This window comes from Gadus chalcogrammus, chromosome 9, assembly GCF_026213295.1.
Source record: "Gadus chalcogrammus isolate NIFS_2021 chromosome 9, NIFS_Gcha_1.0, whole genome shotgun sequence".
Taxonomy (NCBI): domain Eukaryota; kingdom Metazoa; phylum Chordata; class Actinopteri; order Gadiformes; family Gadidae; genus Gadus; species Gadus chalcogrammus.
The window spans coordinates 15,391,685-15,411,978 of record NC_079420.1 but is presented as its reverse complement, the minus strand read 5'-3'; the positions used below and the strand labels follow the sequence as shown (position 1 = coordinate 15,411,978).

Below are 20,294 nucleotides of genomic sequence, written 5' to 3'. Positions count from 1 at the left end.
ATAATGGATAATATATCTTCTACTCTGGTGTTTCCGTCACAATTCTAGAAAATACTTTTTTCAGAAAAAGAACATTTTCTCACCTATTTTGCATATGTAGCTTAAACTAACTTCCATCTACGCCGTCAAACACATGCAATAAGTGCGTGTTAAACTAAATATATATAAAAAAATATCTTTGATGATGGAGACCCTCACTGTATACGAGCCATGGTGTATAGAATCTTAGTGTAGAGAACCTTAGTGTATAGAACCTTAGTGTAGAGAACCTTAGTGTAGAGAACCTTAGTGTATAAAACCTTAAACCCTGTCTGTTAGGCAGACCCTCACTGTATACAAGCCTTAGTGTATAGAACCTTACTGTATAGAACCTTAGTGTAGAGTACCTTAGTGTATAGAACCTAAGTGTATAGAACCTTAGCGTAGAGAAACTTAGTGTATAGAACCTTAGTGTATAGAACCTTGTCTGTTAGGCAGACCCTCACTGTATACATAGAACCTTGTCCTATAGGCAGACCCCTAGGGTTCCCAGGGGAAGGATCCAGGGCCGATCCCTGTTGAGCCGATAATGAGGATGAAAGGCCCCTCTCATGGGATGTGGCTGGGATCTATTCCCTTTGATTCTAGGATTTACAAGGGTCTGTATTAATAAGCCTATACAACTCAAAATTTGTCAATCAGTTTTCCATCAGGGTTTCCATGAGAAGGGATTCTTCATTTTCTCCTCTAATTAACCTTTTTATGTGTGTGTGCGTGTGTGTGTGTGTGTGTGTGTGTGTGTGTGTGTGTGTGTGTGTGTGTGTGTGTGTGTGTGTGTGTGTGTGTGTGTGTGTGTGTGTGTGTGTCTCTGTGTTTGTATATATGTGTCTGTATAAATGATGTGCAGCTGTGTGTGTGTGTGTGTGTGTGTACATGTGTGTATGTGTGCGTTTGTATGTGTGTGCGAGTGTGTGTGTCAATAACCTTGAAGGCAAAGCATACGTGTGGACCAGCGGAGCAGTGCTACTAGAGAGGATGAACATGCAGAAGGTGGACACTGGCGCTAGTCTCTGTGCTCAGGAGAAGAAGTGGAGCAGTCCTGGTGCTGATGGTGGGGGAGGGTATCTCACTGTATCCATGACAACAGCAACAGCAGAGGGAGGAGAAGCAGGAAGTGGGCGGGGCCGGCCGCGGGGTGGGCGCGGGCTCTCAGGGACTCCTGGTTGATGTCCTCCCGGGGGCGGGCTGGGCACTGGGGGGAGCACATGTCGTACAGGTTCCCTGAGAACTGCATCTTCTTGGACTCCCGGCGCAGAGACTCCCAGACCACGGCCGCCTCCTCCGGACAGCCCGCCATGGCGCCGTTGGCGCAGTCGTGGAACTGGTCCCGGACCTGGGGGCACCACACACACACACACACACCAAACACACCACCACACACACACCACACACACACACACACACACACACACACACCACACACACACACACACAAATTTCAGGCTACAGCCGGCTCTGTGTGTGTGTGTGTGTGTGTGTGTGTGTGTTGTGTGTGTGTGTGTTTGTGTGTGTGTGTGTGTGTGTGTCTGTGTGTGTGTGTGTGTGTGTGTGTGTGTGTGTGTGTGTGTGTGTGTGTGTGTGTGTGTGTGTGTGTGTGTGTGTGGTGTGTGTGTGTGTGTGTGTGTGGCATTTGGCCCGCATTTGGCCCCATGTCCAAGCCCTAAACAAAAAAGCCTAGCATAGTATTATTTCCTTGAAGAAACACCTCTTATGTCACAACAACCCTCACAAAAATCGTTCAATTAAAATAAGAACTAAAGTGGAGTAATACATGGAAGATAAAGTCACGACACACTCGAAATGAGGTCTCACATTGTAAAATAAAAGCATTGCTTTATCATTGTCAATATTTTAGCTTCAAACAGAGTGGAATCTGCCTGGTGGCTTGGCCTAAACATGTCTAGACCTTGGCTTCACATTTAAAACCCAATTTTCCATCTTTGGTGAAATCAAGAGGAGCACATCATCAGTGCTGTAGAGTTGTCACTAACTACTTCATAGCAACTTCAAGTAACGATAACACAAGATGGATGTGGCCATAGACACACCTTTCTCAATCAGCAAATTCACAGAGGAACAGAAGAGCTTTAACGGCTGATTATGGTTCCACGTCGACGCAAGGGGGTTTACGGACCCATTAGGTCCTTGCGGACCTTCCTTGCGTTCACCGCAAGGGCCTCAACCACGTCAAAGCACCTGTGTGGTCCTTGCGTTGCGTCGACGTCGAACCATAATCCGCCTTTACACTCAACATCACGGGAACACTTGTTCCTGTGATGTTGAGAAATCCCATTGAGAACAATGCATCTTTGAAATAAGATAGCTCCAAAATAACTTCTACCCCTGTGAGACATCCGGTCCCAGTCTTGGTGGGACTGTTTTGGGTGGATGGGATCAGGGCCGCTGCTGGCCGTTTCGGTGCCCTACGCAAGCGGAAGGAGGGGGGGAGGGCAGGGGAGCCTCTTTAAATATATTAGGTAAAAACATCTAATTTGCCGAAATTGAGTGATGGGTTATACAGTTAAGAAAAAACAACGGTGGGCTTCTTCATTACTAATATATATTAAAAAAAGTTATTCAATAAAGTAATAATCTTTTTTATTTTTTTGCAAACCTTACTTTTTGGTGCCCCCCCGGGTACTTGGTGCCCTACAGGTACGGCTGAACGGAGGCTGGGCCTCAGGGCCGTGAGGCACACGCACTGTGCAGCTGCCCAACCACGGCTGGCCGCCACGGAGGCGGTCAGCTGATCAGTCTGAGCAGACTGAGCCTTTCCTGCCTTCCAGAGACAGGAGTTCAAACCAAACCTCTCTGACAAAGGGCGGGAGAAGGGAACAATGACGTTTATTTTTAACATTGAAGCACGTAAACCTATTCTACAAGAAACCGCAAATTAAAAGATAAACTGGCAGGGCTTTAGCTAGCAGAGATCACCAAATTGTGCTGCCAGCCTTGAATGGTTTCCGTCTGCATCAGAAATAGCAGTAGCAGTGGGTTTCTTCGCCTGCCTCTTCATATTCTGAGGCTTTTTATACTTGTGCTTTATTTGAACAAAACACAATTCACAATTTCCTTCCGTCTGTCTTCCCCTCTTTCTTTTCTCATGATGAAATTGTGCGTCAAAAAAAGTCCTCCAAATTCCGTTTGCTATTCTTACGGCAAAGAGGTTTTTCCATCTCCTTCGTTAGTTTGGAGCGCGAGGGAAAGTTTCTAGTGGCAGAGAGTCTTTTGTGAAGATATTGAAAATATAAGCAGTCGTGCACTCCTGGGACGATCTCAAGGAGCCGCAGCCTTGGCCTAGTTGCATAACTCCCATTCACACTGCAGTGTTGTGACAGTGTGCCTGTGTGTGTGGTGTGTGTGTGTGTGTGTGTGTGTGTGTGGTGTTGTGTGTGTGTGTGTGTGTGTGTGTGTGTGTGTGTGTGTGTGGAGGAGGGGGGAATTTGCAAGCCTATAAAACCATGTATGTATGTATCGATGTATGTAAGTGTGTGTGTGTCTGTGTGTGTACGTGTGTTTTTTTGTGGTGCATGCGTGTGTACCTATGTATGCATGTGTTTGTGTATGTGTGATTTTGGGTTTGTGAGAGTGCGTGCGTGTATGCTTTTGTGTGTGTGTGTGTGTATGTGTGTAAGAGAGTGTGTGTGTGTAAGAGAGTGTGTGTGTGTGTGTGTGTGTGTGTTTTTTGTGTGTGCGTGTGTGTGTGGGTGTGCGTGTTGGTGTGTGTGGGTGTGTGTGTGTGTGTGTGTGTTTATGTGTGTGCGATCGCATCCACAAGTGTGTATGTGTGGTGTGTGTGTGTGTGTGTGTGTGTGTGTGTGTGTGTGGTGTGTGTGTGTGTGTGTGTGTGTGTGTGTGTGTGTGTGTGTGTGTCAAGCCGATCTTCAGAACCTCCTCATTACCAGCCTTGAAGTACAGGGGCGGAGGTGAAAGGTGAAAGGTCAGGGCAGATTATAAAGATGAGGAGGAGAGAACTGAGAATGTAGGAGTAGGGAACCAGGATCCACTGTGAACATGGACGAGTTTAGAAGGGAGCAACGAAAGGTGTGTGTGACTGCGTGTGACTGTGTGTGACTGTGTGTGACTGTGTGTGTGTGTTCACAGATACTCTTTGTAGCAACAACCTGAATCTAGGGTGTGTGACCTGCTGGATTAGCCATTTAATTGGTACCGCAAGGAATAGAGTTGACAACCGCAGGATGGTAACATGCAATGCCTGAATCTGGGTGTCACACACACACACACACACACACACACACACGCACGCACGCACACACACACACGCACGCACGCACGCACGCACGCACGCACGCACGCACACACACACACACACACACACACACACACACACACACACACACACACACATACACACACACACAAACACACGCACACAAACACACACGCACACACAAGCGCACACGTCAACACTAACGTACCAAAACACACACACACACACACACACACAAACACACGCACACACACATACACCCATCCACCAACGCACACACTCACACACACATCCGCCGTGAGGTTGTTGGTTCGATGGCCCTTTACCCAGCCTTCCTCTGCGGTTCACGCCGCTAGGATCCTCCGTTAGATCTTCATTCCTGACTTCAGTACTCTGCATCATATTTACAGCTGGAGGGAATGTGAACTCAAACAGATCAAGCTACATTTATGTACGATCAGTACATCAGTACAAGTGGATGTCTTTTTTTAACAGCCTTGAACTTTTTTAAATCAAGGGCTGTTGTTTTGCCGGGCCAGTAGTCCTAAGATGTTTGGATAATTACGATCATATCCAGAGCAATTTCATCAAATATTTGGAAATAACTTATTCAATGACTTCAATGAAATGAATCTTCAAAAGTCAGGAGTCAAACACTGTGACCGTTACATTGGTGGGACCCCGTCAGAAAAACATTGAGGGAAATTCAAACTCCTCAGGGACCAAATGCCCCAGGGTTCACCTCTCACCCTGAGGCTCCAGAGCGGCTCCTGGTCCCATGGCTCTCTGAATGATGAGCGGCTGACCCACTGACCTGCAGATGGAGTGTAGTCCGTGGGCGTCTTCGTCCTGCCGCGCCCCGTCCGTCAGGCTGTCCCCCAGGCTCATCAGACACTGGGCGAAGCCCTTGTAGATGGAGTGACACCTCCTGGCCGACGCCCCCACCGGACACTGGCTCAGCACTGCACACATACGCACCACGCACACAAATATCGTACATGCACGCACAAGCAAGCACACACACACACACACACACACACACACACACACACACACACACACACACACACACACACACACACACACACACACACACACACACAACACACCACACACACACCACAACACACACGTACATACAAACACACAGCAAAATAGATTAGATTTCGATGAGATACAACTTTATTAATCCCAGCCCAGCAGCAGTGGAAAACACAGGAAAAAATACAATAGAATAAAAGTACAAAATACAAAAATAAATGCTTAGGTAAATGCTAAACTAAATGCTAAAGTAAGGTTAAGACAAGACAAACAGAAAGTAGGCACTGACACACACACACGCACGCACGCACGCACGCACGCACGCACGCACGCACGCACGCACGCACGCACGCACGCACGCACGCACGCACACACACACACACACACACACCACACACACACACAACACACACACACACACGATGTATAAATATCTTTGTTCCAGGTTGCACCCTTTTTAAAGTCACAACAACACACACACACGCACTAGCACACAAACACAAACAAATACAAACCCTCAAACACATGCACATGATCACACACACACAGGTACAACGCAGTCATGCAAACAGGCATAGAGAAACACATGTCTGGATGTCTAATTCATATTGGGGAATTATGTGTTTCCTTTTTGAACGTAGGAGAAATATTTTTGTTTATTAGGAGAGCTTTTCAAAGGTAAATCGTGAGAAAGATCGAAAGAGATAGAAATGGAGAGAGTGGCAAGAGAGAGACAGATAGACAGAGAGAGATAGAGCAAGAGAGGGAAAGAGATAGATTAGGAGAGACGAGAGATCGAGCATGAGAGAGAGAGAGAGAGAGAGAGAGAGAGAGAGAGAGAGAGAGAGAGAGAGAGAGAGAGAGAGAGCAGGACAGAGAGAGATCGAGCAAGATAGAGAAAACAGAGAGAGAAAGAGACGAGAGAAGGAGAGATAGAGAGAGGGAGAGTGACAAAGAGGAAAGAGAGAAAAGAGAGTGAGCAAGCGAGATAGTGTATCTCAGGAGCGTGTAAGAAAAGTTATTGGCACAGATAGTGGCTGGTGACCCCAAGCTCACAGACTTAACGACGACTGAGAGAAGCGCTGTGGACCTGCCAGCCCCACTTGGCTTCAGGTCCCTCCAGCTCAATTAATAATACAGAGATGGGGACGGGAGCGGCCTTCACCCAGACCGCAAGGAGACCAGAGCCAGGCAGGAGAACCAGCGTGTCACGGTAACAAAAGGTACAATGTAAAGAAAATGAGAAAAAAGTTAAGTTAAGTTAATCACTCTTTGAAATTATGTGAATTTCATTACAATGTTGGGAAATCCCTAGACTGCTGTGTTTATCATGCACATGGCAGCCTGCCAGAGTAGGACAGGAGCATATAGTCCCGAAGACACACATCACACACGCACACTCATACACGCAGAAGTCACACATGCACACTCACACAGAGATGCAAACACAGACTAAGTCAATTACGTTTGTACATTGTCATTACATATGCCTCATCAAAGTGTGTCTCTCTGCTTAAGACCATATTTTGCATTGTCAAAGAGATGAATATTTCATTGTATTTTTTTTTTCATGTTTGCTCTAAAACAAACCTCTCAAGTGGCCGGGCGTACACTTTATATCTTTATAAGAAGAGACACAATGATAAATAAACACAAAACCAAACATGGATGCGGTACCTGCCTGTTTCACGGGACTCTACACAGTCCCCTAAATAATAGAGTACCTCTCTCTGGGAGGTTAACTAGCTGAGTCTGGATGGAGTCATTAGTCATTCCCCTCCAACAGCAGCGTGCGGGGAGCGTTGGAGGAGACAAAAGGACCTCAAGGCAGCCAAGGAGCCGCAGTGAGCCCAAGATGTAACAAAACAGTTTTCCATCCCTCTTAATGCTTCTTAACGTGACCTCACCCCCCCAATCCTCCCAGTCATCTCCCACTTCCCTCTGCTTCCTATGGGCTCTTCTGATGTTCTCCCCGTTGCCTCCGTTCTGCTGTATGACCCAGAAAACGTCCCACCTCATGTGGCTCCCGCTGATAACAAAGAGCACTAGCTAGCCTTTTGAAACGGCTGGCAGACGGCTGGCGGATGTGAGGATGAACAGAGAGGGAACGAGAGAGAGAGACAGAGAGAGAGAGAGAGAGAAAGAGAGAGAGAGAGATAGAGAGAGTATGTGTGTGTGTGTGTGTGCGTGTGTGCATGCTCAGAGTGCGTGTTTTGTGTGCATGCCTGCTTCTGCATATATAGGTGTGTGCGAGCGTGTGTGTGTGTGTGTGTGTTTCAGTGCATATGTATGTATTGGCATGTTAGCTATACATCATATTAGCATGTATCAGATATAGCCAACTTGAGTCGTCATGTATCCCTCAGGTGTGAGTGAGTGAGTGAGTGAGTAGTGAGTGAGTGAGTGAGTGAGTGAGTGAGTGAGTGAGTGAGTGAGTGAGTGAGTGAGTGAGTGACTGACTGACTGACTGACTGACTGACTGACTGACTGACTGACTGAGTGACTGGGTGACTGAGTGAGTGAGTGAGTGAGCGTGCACGTCAAAAGTTTGTCTGAGTAACTTTGTCCCCTTGCTCTCCTGCTGCCTGTCTGCTCAGACTAACTCTGTTTCCTGCCCCTTCTTCACATGAGGGCGGAGAAACATTGATACGATGTTTCCTCCGTCTCTCTCTGTCGCCATCTGTCCTGCACTCCCCTCCGTCCTCAATGTTGAGTCCATCTGGAAACCCCTTCATCTTCCTCTGCGTCTAGCCCTCGCCGGCCTGCTGAGATTCTAATTTTCTAAAATACAATTATTATCGTTATTAGTTTCAGTGCGACGCCGTGACCAACCCAGATCAACCAGGAGGACTGCTCTGGCGTTATGATGTTAACTTTTACTGAGAAGTAGATTTACAGAAACGTTAGAGCAGGAGGTGCTGACTGGGAAAAGGAGTAGGAGGAGGAGGTAGGGGGGGAGGAGGAGAAGGAGGAGAAGATGGAGGAGGGGGGGGGGAGGTGCTGGGGAAAAGGAGGAGAAGGTTTAGGAGGAGGAGGAGGGGAAAAGGAGGAGAAGGTTAAGGAGGAGGAGGAGGAGGAGGAGGGGGAGGAGATGGAGGAGGAGGAGGGGGAGGTGCTGGGGAAAAGAAGGAGAAGGTTGAGGAGGAGGAGGAGGAGGAGGAGGAGGAGGGGAAAAGGAGGAGTTGGTAGGTATTGGGAGGAAGTGGTGGAGGAGGACTCGGTGGGGAAAAGGAGGAGGAGGAGTAGGAGGTGGTGGGGGGGAGAAGGAGCAGATGGAGGAGGTTGGGAACATGGGATCTTGTTTCATCATGGTATCCAAAACTATCCACACATGTCCTGCTGATGGGAAATCTGGGACAAGCTGGTATGTCCTTGAACAAAGGAAGAAGAAAAAGAAAGGGGAAGAGGAAGAGGAGGAGGAGGAGATGGAGGAGGAGGAAGAGGCTGAGGCAGCGTTTCCTGAAGAGCAGGAGCGTCCCGGGTGGAGGAGAGACCATGACTCATTATTTGGCCTTTAACCTGGATGCAGCGCGGTGTAATTAAACCACCTACAGTGAGCAGTTAGAGGTATGGCGCCGTTATGTACTAACTGTGCAATGTCACGAACAGAGCGAACAGGGGGGCAAAGCCTACCTCCCCTCTCCTCCCTCCATCCTCCTCCTCCTCCCCCCCCCCCTCCTCCTCCTCCTACCTCCCCCTCCTCCTCCTCCTCCTCCTCCCCCTCCTCCCCCTCCCCCTCCCCCTCCTCCTCCTCCCCCTCCCCCTCCTCTACCTCCTCTTCGTCCATAGCCCTATGCAGGTGGCAGGTGAACAGGAGATGCTAATTGGAGAAGACATGGGATCACTAGGAAGTCTTTCCCATCTCCCCCGGGACCGGCATTTTAATATTTAATAAGTCCCAGGTTTTTTTAGCTTTTTTTCTGGAGCAGCAAACCTATTGACTGCAGGAGGATTGTTCACGGGCTGGAGATTATTGGCTTCACTCATTCACATCAAGTTTTAATGAATACCTGCGGAGCAAATAAGGGTGTGTGTGAGTGTGAGTGTGTGTCTGTGCGTGCGGGCATGTGTGTGCGTGCGTGCGTGCATGCATGTGTGTGTGTGTGTGTGTGAGTGTGTGTGTGTGTGTGTGAGTGTGTGTGTGAGTGCAGTGCATAAAGGCATATTGGAAAAGTAAAATAACTTTCCCTTGTTGGCGTGACACCAAACACCATAAAGTTTGAACACGATTTCCATGCATTTCATTTCTGACTGCACCTGGCAGCATGATGAGGTAAACCTTACTTAGTTGGAGGCTTGGATCTAATATATTGTGCTGGAGAATAAATCATTTGTTGCCAACGCTGGAGGTGATAGCCCCATGCGGTAAAGGAGCTATTAAGCCCAGAGCTTTAGCAAAGAGGAGGTTGGCTTTGGATGTTCATATTGAACATCCAGCAGCATGTGGATACACTTGGTTCAGCAGAAGTGGATACACTTCCCCTCGCTCCAACGCCTTGTTGGATCGAGGGGAACTCTCACGGCCGACGATAAACCCTCTGCCAGGATGGATGGGGAGGAGCCCCTTCCTCAGCACAACATTGATTGTCTATGAAGGATGGTCTTCCTCACAGTTAACCGACACGCACAACAACCAACGACAGACCAACAACTGAGAACAACTTCTCTTGAATAAAACACGAAGCGGTCCTATTTCTCTCTTTAATAATGTTAAGATAAACATTATTATTATTATTACTATCACTACAGTAAATACAATGACGATGACAAGGAGGAGATAATGTTGATAATTGCAATGACGAATGGATCTTAACAGTGCTCAAAATACGTTTTCAGAGAGGCCCCTCGACAAACACGGTTGTTGATCTCTTAACATTTACCATGGGTCTGATACTTTTATTCACCAGGGCACAGATAGTGATCTCCACTGACTAAAGATCAGACCCATAGTTAGTCTGATCAGTGAAACCAATGTTTATCCCATGATGAAGCCTCACATTTACTCCCCCTGTACACTGGAATAGGCTCACTAGTAACTAGTAACTACAGAACCAGCCACACCAAAAAGGACTTCATCACAACGGTAAAAGAGTAGACAAGAAAACAGCTTTAGGTCATTAGAGGAGACTGTATGTCCATTCTAAGTATGTCTGTCTATGTCTGTCTGCTTGTCTGCACACTTGCAGTGCTCATATAACAGCCTGCTACAACTGTGTGGCACCGACCAGACACATACGTAAGAAGTAACTCCAGTCTCCAGATCAATGACAATAACGAGACTCCAGCAAGTCCATCAGGTGAACTCACTGTGATGTGCCGGGACACTTTGGCTCAATGGAGTGTGTGACAACTTATTGAACTGTGCTATGATTGCATTGATCGAAAAACTTTTTATAACAAAAAAAGAGTCCTCTTTAGTTCATGTGAATTTCTTACAATTATTCACTTCATACAGATCCCCACTTTTCTATTTGATGTTGCAGGCCAAGCCATTCTCAGAGCAGAATGAGAGGTACAGGCCTGTTTGGTGTCACTAGACGTGTTTGAGTGGCTGTGTAATGTTATGGTGCTATTCCTCAGACATGCCCACTGTTTGCTTCATAGGCGTCTAATGAGTTCCTCTCGCACGTCTGATGGCGACTGCTTTGGAGGGCGCAAAAAAAGGCAGAAAACGAAACCTTGATGAAAATACTAGGAATGCTACTTTCTCCTTCGACTTGAGGTAAAATAATCAATCATACTTGACATAGTATAGAAACTGTAGAAACTACAGTTAATTCAAACTACAACTTATGTAAAGAAAATAGTGGGACTTGCACTGCATCTTTCAGAACAAATTGCACTGGCCAAATAATCATAACCATGGTGACCCAAATCTCGCTAATAACACCTATCAAATGCATTCAGCAACTATAAACAAGAACCAAATATTTCATAATTATTCTAATCAAATCATTATTTAACAAACTTTGAATGGCATGTGTACGTATTTTTTTTATGTCCCTATTGTGTGGGATATATTCTTCTTCTTTATATATATTTGCTTTGAATCCATTTTATTTTGATGATTTATTGAGGAGCACAGGGAGTCTAAAGTCGGAGTGACATTGACTTGACACAACGTTACAGCTTGGCCTTCATTTAAATCAGCACTTAAGCAAATATATTCCTGGTCTCAACTCGGCTCATTACTACTCCCAGTCTTTTATTCCTTCATCAATAATCAATTGCTAATGGATTATGGAAGCCTGAAGATTAATATAAAGTGGCTATTTAAGGGTTTTGTTCTTATAAATGCAAACACATTTGAGGGTATTTAGGGAGACAAGAGGGACTCTGGTAAACAAAGAGAGGAGAAGGCTGATCAGACATGGGCAAATCCTTCACAGCTACACACTCCTCCACACACAACAAACAGAATATCACATGTGTCCAAGAGGAGCATGATTGAATAAGAATGTATGGTCAGTAAATATTACTGTAGCTTATCTAATGTCTACTATAAAACCTATTCTATTCCATTCTATTCTGTTGCACAAACGCAACACATAGTGATCTATTCATGAATCTGCAGAGGCAGACTGGATCTTTGCTGACTGGACATAAATGCTGCTGATGCCTTCTGCTCACCTTACACACGTGCACATCTGCAGGCACGCACACACACACAAACACACATGGACACACACACTCACACACACACACACACACACACACACACACACACACACACGCACACACACACACACACACGCACACACACACACACACACACACACACACACACACGCAAACACACACACACACACGCACACACACACACACACACACACACACACACACACACACACACACACACACACACACACACACACACACACACACACACACACACACACACACACACACACGCTCAAACAAACTGCTGTAGCTAAGGTGATACATCCAGACGCATCCCAATTGATTAGTCCTGAGGCTATTTTTCTTCAGGTGTCAATCCATTGCTGAATGATGCTTAGAGTTCCTTTTGACCCCCAACCAACCCCACCACCATCCCATCTCACAAAAAAGCACATACACACACGCTTACACACACACGTTTACACACACATGGATACACATGTACACACACTGTGGCAACCCGGTCCCAACCCCTCGGGCCAGGCGGCCCAGGGGAGGGGTTGTGGAGGGCGTGTACCGCCGGTATCCAGCAGACGGAGCCAGAGGGCGTCCATTACGTCACCCTAATCGGCCGAATAGAGGACACCTGCGGCGGGGAACGAGGAGGAAGAGGTACCCTTTAAAAGGCTGTGTCTCGTGTTCTTACCGGCTTCACCGACTCGCGACCGGTGAAGGACCAAGCCTCCTGGATCGGGTGTTGATCGATCACACCATCCGTCAGCTCCCGCCAGATGCCGGGAGAACCCTCGCCAACAACCACCCCGACACGGTGGACAAGCTGGTCCGGCAGCTCGAGAACTGACAGGTGGCTCAACAGCTCAGTGTCAGCACCCGGAACCCATCGCGGCCAGCCGAGCTGCGTAGGGATCGCAACAACCTTTCGGTTCTTGCGATCAGTCGACAGTCGCGACAGTCGCCCCTACCGAGGCTGCCGACCTTCTCCCTGGAACCCCGTGAGGATTGAGGGTGCTACAGCTGCGGGACGGACCGGGCACCTAGCCCGACAGTGTACCGGAAACAGGGATGTGTCCATGCCTTCGGCCTTCGCCCATGGGGGACGGTCCGGATTGTGTCTCCTGGCCACCTGATGGTCACATCAGAAACCCGAGGCCCCAACTCTCCCTGTGCGGGTAGGGAATAAGGACACTGAGGCCCTCCTGGATACCGGCAGTGTAGTGACCCTCCTACGCCCAGACCTAGAGGGGGGACGGCGGGGTGAGCCAATAGAGGTCGCTTGTGTGCATGGGGACACCCGCAAGTATGAGACTTGTCATGTGGTCGTGCGGACCCCCCGAGGGGTGCATGTGACACGGGCGGGGATCGTGCCCAACCTTCCCGTACCACTACTCATAGGCAGGGACTACCCCATATTCCACCGACTGTGGAACCCCGTCCCGGGTTCCCGACCCCTGCGGGACCAGCCACGACGGCCCGGACGAACTGGCCGACCCGCTTATTGGGCTGGCCCCCTCAACCCCAGCGGAATCGTCAGCGGAGGACGGCGGGACCGAGGGGGACGGACCCACCCCTCCGGGTACCCAAACACACTCGACGGGAGGCCCCACCGAGCGGAATCAGCGGGACCACCCCTGGACAGTCCGGACACCCTAACGGATGCCGAGCAGACCGGCAACCGAGCTCCCCTTTTCGGATTTGTTCCCGACCGGGGGGGGGGGGGGAACGGATCGACCCGGACAGTTCGCCAGCACCCAACTACAGGACGACGTCCTGAAGCACGCCTGGAGCCACGTCCTCGCCCATGAAGCGAGGGCATCGTGAGTTGCCTGCCACACCCTCACTTCAGCACCAAGGGGGGTCTGCTGTATCGGGTAGTAGAGAAGGGGGGGAAGGTGACCGAACAACTGGTGGTACCCCGGCCGAATGTTAGTAAGGTACTGTTCATGGCCCGCCTGTGAGGGGCCCACTTAGGCATGGATAGAACCAGGGAAAGGATTTTAGCTCGGTTTTATTGGGCCGGGGTGAAAGGAGATGTCGTCTGCTATTGTCAGACAGGCTCCGAATGCCAGCGTACGGCCCCCGAGACCCTCGGTCCGAAACCCCCTGATCCCCATGCCGATCATTGAGATACCGTTCGACCGGATGGCTCTTGACAAAGTCGGCCCTCTCCCGAAGACCAGCCGGGGACATAGATACATCAGTCTTGGTTGATTACGCCACCAGGTACCCTGAAGCCCTGCCCCACCGCGCCGCCACCACCAAGGCGGTAGCTAAGGAGCTAATGCTGCTGTTCAGTCGGGTAGGGATATCCAGCGAAGTCCTGACAGACCAGGGGTCCTGTTTTATGACCGAGACTTCCTGGGGCCGGGTCGCCACAACACGTACAAACGCACAAACGCACACACACATTCGCCCACAGACGAACACACAGATACACACACACACACACACACACACACACACACACACACACACACACACACACACACACACACACACACACACACACACACACACACACACACACACAATCAGTGTCAGATACAGATCAGATGCAAAGGCGTACAAAGGCGTACAAAGTACATTACAGCATAAGGCTAGCAATGCATCTTTCCTTGCCAAAGAGCCTTGGATTGTTTCCCCATTGTCCAAGTTCTGCAGAGCCCTCAACAAGTTGCTCTAAACATTACTGTCCCCTGCTGAAAGTTAATAATTGGCTTCTTCAAAACAACAACTCTGGTTCACCTCACATTCACATTATTTAATGTACAGTATACCTAGGTGCTTGAAAAGAGTGCTTTAGACGCCCACATCAAGAATTAATGCACGTAGTGCTCTCTTGCATTGTTGTTCAACATCATTGGCAGGACCTCATCATAAATATGTATGATTGCCTTTATTCACGGTCCCTCATTGGCCAAAACCACAAAATGCTAGTTAGCGTGTAAATTCTTGTTGCGTTAACACGCCCAAATATTCAGTGTTACAGAAACACCCAGAATTTGGTTGTGATAGCGCAAGGGTTATTTCTAAGACGTTGTTTTTAAGTAACTGCGTGTGCCAAACTGAACGTCTTACACAAAAGCCACACTGCCACACACGCCAGCACACACACACACACACACACACACACACACACACACACACACACACACACACACACACACACACACACACACACACACACACACACACACACACACACACACACACAAATCATCAATGTCTCTCTGTCACACACACAAAGACACACACACAATTTTGATTTATCTCACTGCCACACATATACCCATACACTCCCGCTATCCCTCTGTCACACACACACACTCACATACACAACACACACACACAAACACAAACATAGGCACACTGAACATAGACAACACACAAACACACGCACACACACACACACACTCAACAAAGAGAGCACACACACACACTCTCTTTATACAGAGTCAATTATAGACCCTGACATTTCTAACTAACTAAACCAACTCTCTAAGTAACTCACAGTCCGGAGTTTGGGTGACGCACACACCTCCCGCTCCTATGGTAACTTTAACCATAGTAACCGTCGGCACGCCATGAAAACACCGCTAATGGGCTGCCCGGCAGCGCGGCTCTCGCGTGAGGAACCCCCTCTGAGACCTGCCTGCTTGTTTTTCTGATCGCGTGTGTGTCCTTTTGTGTGGTGTCCATTTATATTGTGCAGTTGTGCAGAAACTTCAGTGTGATTGTGCCCGCCCGTGTGTGTGTGTGTGTGTGTGTGTGTGTGTGTGTGTGTGTGTGTGTGTGTGTGTGTGTGTGTGTGTGTGTGTGTGTGTGTGTGTGTGTGTGTGGTCTATTTGCAGGCTGTACAACTAAAGAAGGAAGGAAGGAAGAAAAGAACAAAGAAAGAAAGAACAAGAAAGAACAAGAAAGAGAGAATGACTTAAAGGGTAGAAATAACAACACGGCTTCTAACACCTCACCTCTGAGGATTCAAGAGGAGAAACAGAAAGTGGAAGCGACTTTAGCACCCAGAGACATTACAGCTAAACCCTTCAAAGACAACAAGGCTGCAACGCTCGGTTGAGCTGCCAGTCAAAAGGAGTTATGGCAGTGGGCGGGCGGGGCTCATCATTAATCCCCTGTAATGAAGCTAAGAGCCAATGGGAGCGTGCAGGGGTTGTAAATGGACCAACCGGCAGGTGGTTCATTAGCCAGGGGAAGGGATGAAGGTGTCTAGTGTGGTGGGCTTCGTTTGTACAAAACAAGCAAGGCATGAAGAATGTTAAGTGTAGCGCTCGTTTGCATGGGAGCAATGAGGTTGGTGTGAGGGATGTGTGTGTGTAAGTGAGAGAGATAGAGAGAGAGAGAGAGAGAGAGAGAGAGAGAGAGAGAGAGAGAGAGAGAGAGAGAGGGGAAAATGTTAACAATTATAACAACTATTTAAGCCTTACACGTGTTCTGCCTCTTACCCTCTCTCCCCCCTCTCTCTCCCTCTCTCCCTCTCCCTCTCTCTCTCTCTCTCTCTCTCTCTCTCTCTCTCTCTCTCTCTCTCTCTCTCTCTCTCTCTCTCTCTCTCAAACCTTTTGTTTGCTTTATCTCAAACTAATACATATGCACACTGTTTTCCTACTTTATCTCTCTCTGTCTTTTAACTGACTAACTTTTAAACTTTTAACTGTCTCAACCTCTCTCACACACGCACACGTACACACACACACACACACGCACACACGCACACACACACACACACACACACACACACACACACACACACACACACACACACACACACACACACACACACACACACACACACACATTTTCTCTCTTTCTTTCTCTCCCTCATCACCTCTCTCTCTCTGTACAATAATTCAGTTAATTACTCAGGACAATGTTGACTGACTGTAAATTAGATCATTTTGATGAGCCACTGTCTAATCATATCTATATTAGACATACACACATTATCTATATCTGTCAATATACCCATCGTGATGACTGAGGCTTTCTGAAGCTTTTACATAGCAAAAAAAGAAGTAACAAAACAAGTCTACTAACTAGTAGCTAGTTCTACCTACTAGTTATCTGATGCTCTGCTCCGCCTGAGATGGACCTAGGCTGCGACCGCCCTTCAATAATCACTTCTCAGAGAAATCGTAGAGCAACTCTAATGCAATCGGCCTCATAACTGGCCTCAACGTATGCGGATATGATAAACCCACTGAACTCCATTCACATCGGCTATGTCTGTACTCACTATTTAACTGTTGTGTTTTTTTACTCCCATCCGGACTCTGAAGAGAGGCTCGGTTTAATACCCTTCGGATGGCCAGCATAACGTCTAGCTAGCAGCTCAAGACACGTTAAAACGCCTCCCATTGAGAGGGCAGCCCCCCCGGGACCCGTACATCTCCACGTATTGACTTTCACTCCATCTCCTCTGCTGTGGGCTACAGGCAAACTCAAGTGTTTAACACAACAATATGCATATGAAGCACTGGCTGACCAAATTGAAACATGGCTTCATATGCTAGGGATTGGAATGGCTCCTGCACCACCTGGCTACTGTTCAAATAGATTCAAACGACCCATAGCGGAATAACCTGGCTGTATAGGACTCGAGTATGCATCTCACCAGATCTCTTGTGACTAACCCTAATAGTGTCTAGAATGCAACTGCTTCCGCTTATACAATACCTAAAGGTGATAGGTGTTCTCTACAACAATGACAATGCTGTGTAATGCTCAACAATAGCGTTGCACGGTTTGCTTATTCCCTGTTCTATTCTTACCTTAATGATGAGGACGGCGATGAAGAGGAAGGCCCTCATGAGGATGAAAATGTATGAAATGAACGTACCTGGCGGTTTTTATGAGCCATCACGTTGTATTCTCCTATCCATGAAGAAACAAACTTTGGTCATTAAATTCGCATTACACATGTATAAGTTAAGTATTTCTTTGCAACCTGTTCCCTGTGCCTCTCAGCTGCAAAAGCGGTGTTGATATTGGTAATTGTTTTGTAATAAGTTTTTTTTCAAAGATCTCCGTTGTCCTTTTGTAAATAAAACCACTCTGTTTCAGTCAGTTTGATCCAGTTATCTTAACTTTCTGGCTATCCCTGAACACAAGCTCAGCTGTGAATTAAAAACACAAACAATAAAATAATTAACCGCCATTACTGATTCTGGGAAATACCAATCCATTTATTTTTTACAACTCGAAAGATAGACTTATTTTGTGCTCCCTGATTGAGGGAGACTCAACTCTGTGGCAAGAGCAGAAACCGAGTCTGAACGGTCCCTCTGAACCGCACAGGGGAAAACAGCATCATGCTACATTCTCCGGGGCCACTGATAGAACATGAGAAGATCTGTAAGGAAGCAAGACACTCTAATATTCTTTTTGTAGCGCTCAGTTTTTCCTTCGTCACAGCAAGTCTAATGCTGTCTTTTTACTCCTCTTTGATGCGCTTATACGGATAGAACGGGCTGAACTATGAAGGAGAAAGGAGAGTATATACACATACATTCCTGTTCTGTACACCGGCACATATAGAACTCATACATTATATAACTACATGTACATAATCCTAGCTACGCATGCTAGCCTGTGCTGGTGACCGAATGAGACTTCAAAAGACAGATGAAGCTGATGTCTACTCTACTTTCATGTGTTGCACCGGCCCACAGAATGGGCTCCATCTACATAAACAGCATCAGACCAGATTCAGTATTAGTCGACAACTTGATGGACCTAAAGGAGACCAACACAACGTTATAGACAGCCTATGCTTGAAGGTGACCAGATTCATGAAATTATAATCAGGGAGAGTTGTAGCACAGTGATCAATACATCAACTAAATATTCAATATTATTCCAAAAAAAGGGAACTTTCTAAGCCAGGGGTCTTCAACGATTTCCAGGCTAAAATTGTGTTTTATATTAAACTGGTCCTTCCTCTGTTCTAAGCTATGGTATACCAGCCAAGGTAGCTCCTCGAATAGGGAATTGTTGTATATTGTATTGATATCCTTTTGTCATTTCTGCTTATGGCATCAAGCCAATGATGGAGAGCCTCAGTGTAGCACGCTGGACACCGGACTAATTACCAACAGTCTCAAAATGTATATTCATTAGCAAGCTGCTAACAACTGTTTAGAAAATTGATTTTATGTTGAAAACATATTTCCTAACATAATACATGCCCTTGGGTAGACAATGCTGGATTTCAAATGCTCGTGTGCAGTGACCAGCCGTATGACTATACGCAGTATTGAATGTTACTTTGTGTATATCTCAGATAACATATATAACGTGTATCACATGTACAATGAGGCCTTGTGGCTTCCCCATCATGCTTCAACAAGGTCCAGAAACCTACATATTGTTTCTCTATAATCTAGACTACAGCAGTAGCTCTCAAATTGGGGTATTCGTACCCCTAGGGGTACTTTGGAGCACTGCAGGGGGTACAAAAAAAGCTTTTAAAGAAAAGCTATAAAATAAATCACCCTGAGCAAGTTTCAATTCTGAAAGCCAGAAAATAGAAATTCTAAAAAAACGGAATCTTTGAAAAGATGTATGTGCTTCTTTTGAGGGGAAAATTGCCTAGTTGCATGAAGCACTGGCCCATGTTTTTCACTAAATTGTGAGTATTTGCAGCCTTTTAATGTTCATATTTACACTGCCAAATCGAACACACATACATTTTTTATGTTAATTTCATTTTATTTTTTTCCAAAAATGTTTTGTGCCATTGAAGGGGGTACTCTGCTGAGAGTATATCTTAGATGGGGTACACTACTAGAAAAGGTTTGTGAACCACTGATCTATAGAGAGCCACATTCCAACTTTGTCTCAGCACAGAGTTCCCCTTTTCGTTTTCCTTGAGCGTTTTTGGTGCAGGGCCGGCAGGGATATTGAAGTCCCCTTGGCTGTATGGATGAACTGAAGCAAATCTCCCAGATTACAGAGTGCTTTAATCTTCCTCAGGGCCTCTGATCGCTGATTAAATTGGCTGTAAAGACCTGGGAAGTCTATATATGTGGGGTGTGTACGTGTGTGTGAGTGAGTTCTCTAGTTTGATATAAATTGCTCAGATTGGCGCTGGGAGCTATTTAACTTAAATGTAAGTACGCGTTGTCTCTACACCTTGGGCTTTATTCTGCTCACATACCCAATACCTCCTTCCTAAATCGTACTTCTCCTTTCATGTTTGGGAAAAGAGATTCTTAGTAAAACAGGGGGTCTGACTGGGAGGACCCTGCCCACTTAGAGGTCTGACTGGGAGGACCCTGCCCACTTAGGGGTCTGACTGGGCGCTGTGGATCCTAACTGGGCTGGACCCTAA

General features: G+C 47.1%; 1 protein-coding gene across 1 annotated transcript in view; it reads right to left on the bottom strand.

The window, feature by feature from the left end:
* Nucleotides 1-1,105: 1,105 nt before the first annotated feature.
* The window catches only part of LOC130389157 (neuritin-like protein), a 31,418-nt gene continuing 12,229 nt past the window's right edge, over nucleotides 1,106-20,294 (bottom strand). The window contains exons 2-3 of the mRNA XM_056598828.1: nucleotides 5,081-5,232; nucleotides 1,106-1,372 (exon numbers count right to left, since the gene is read on the bottom strand). Of these exons, the coding sequence (XP_056454803.1) occupies nucleotides 1,106-1,372; nucleotides 5,081-5,232 (419 nt within the window). The remainder of the gene's footprint in view (nucleotides 1,373-5,080; nucleotides 5,233-20,294) is intronic.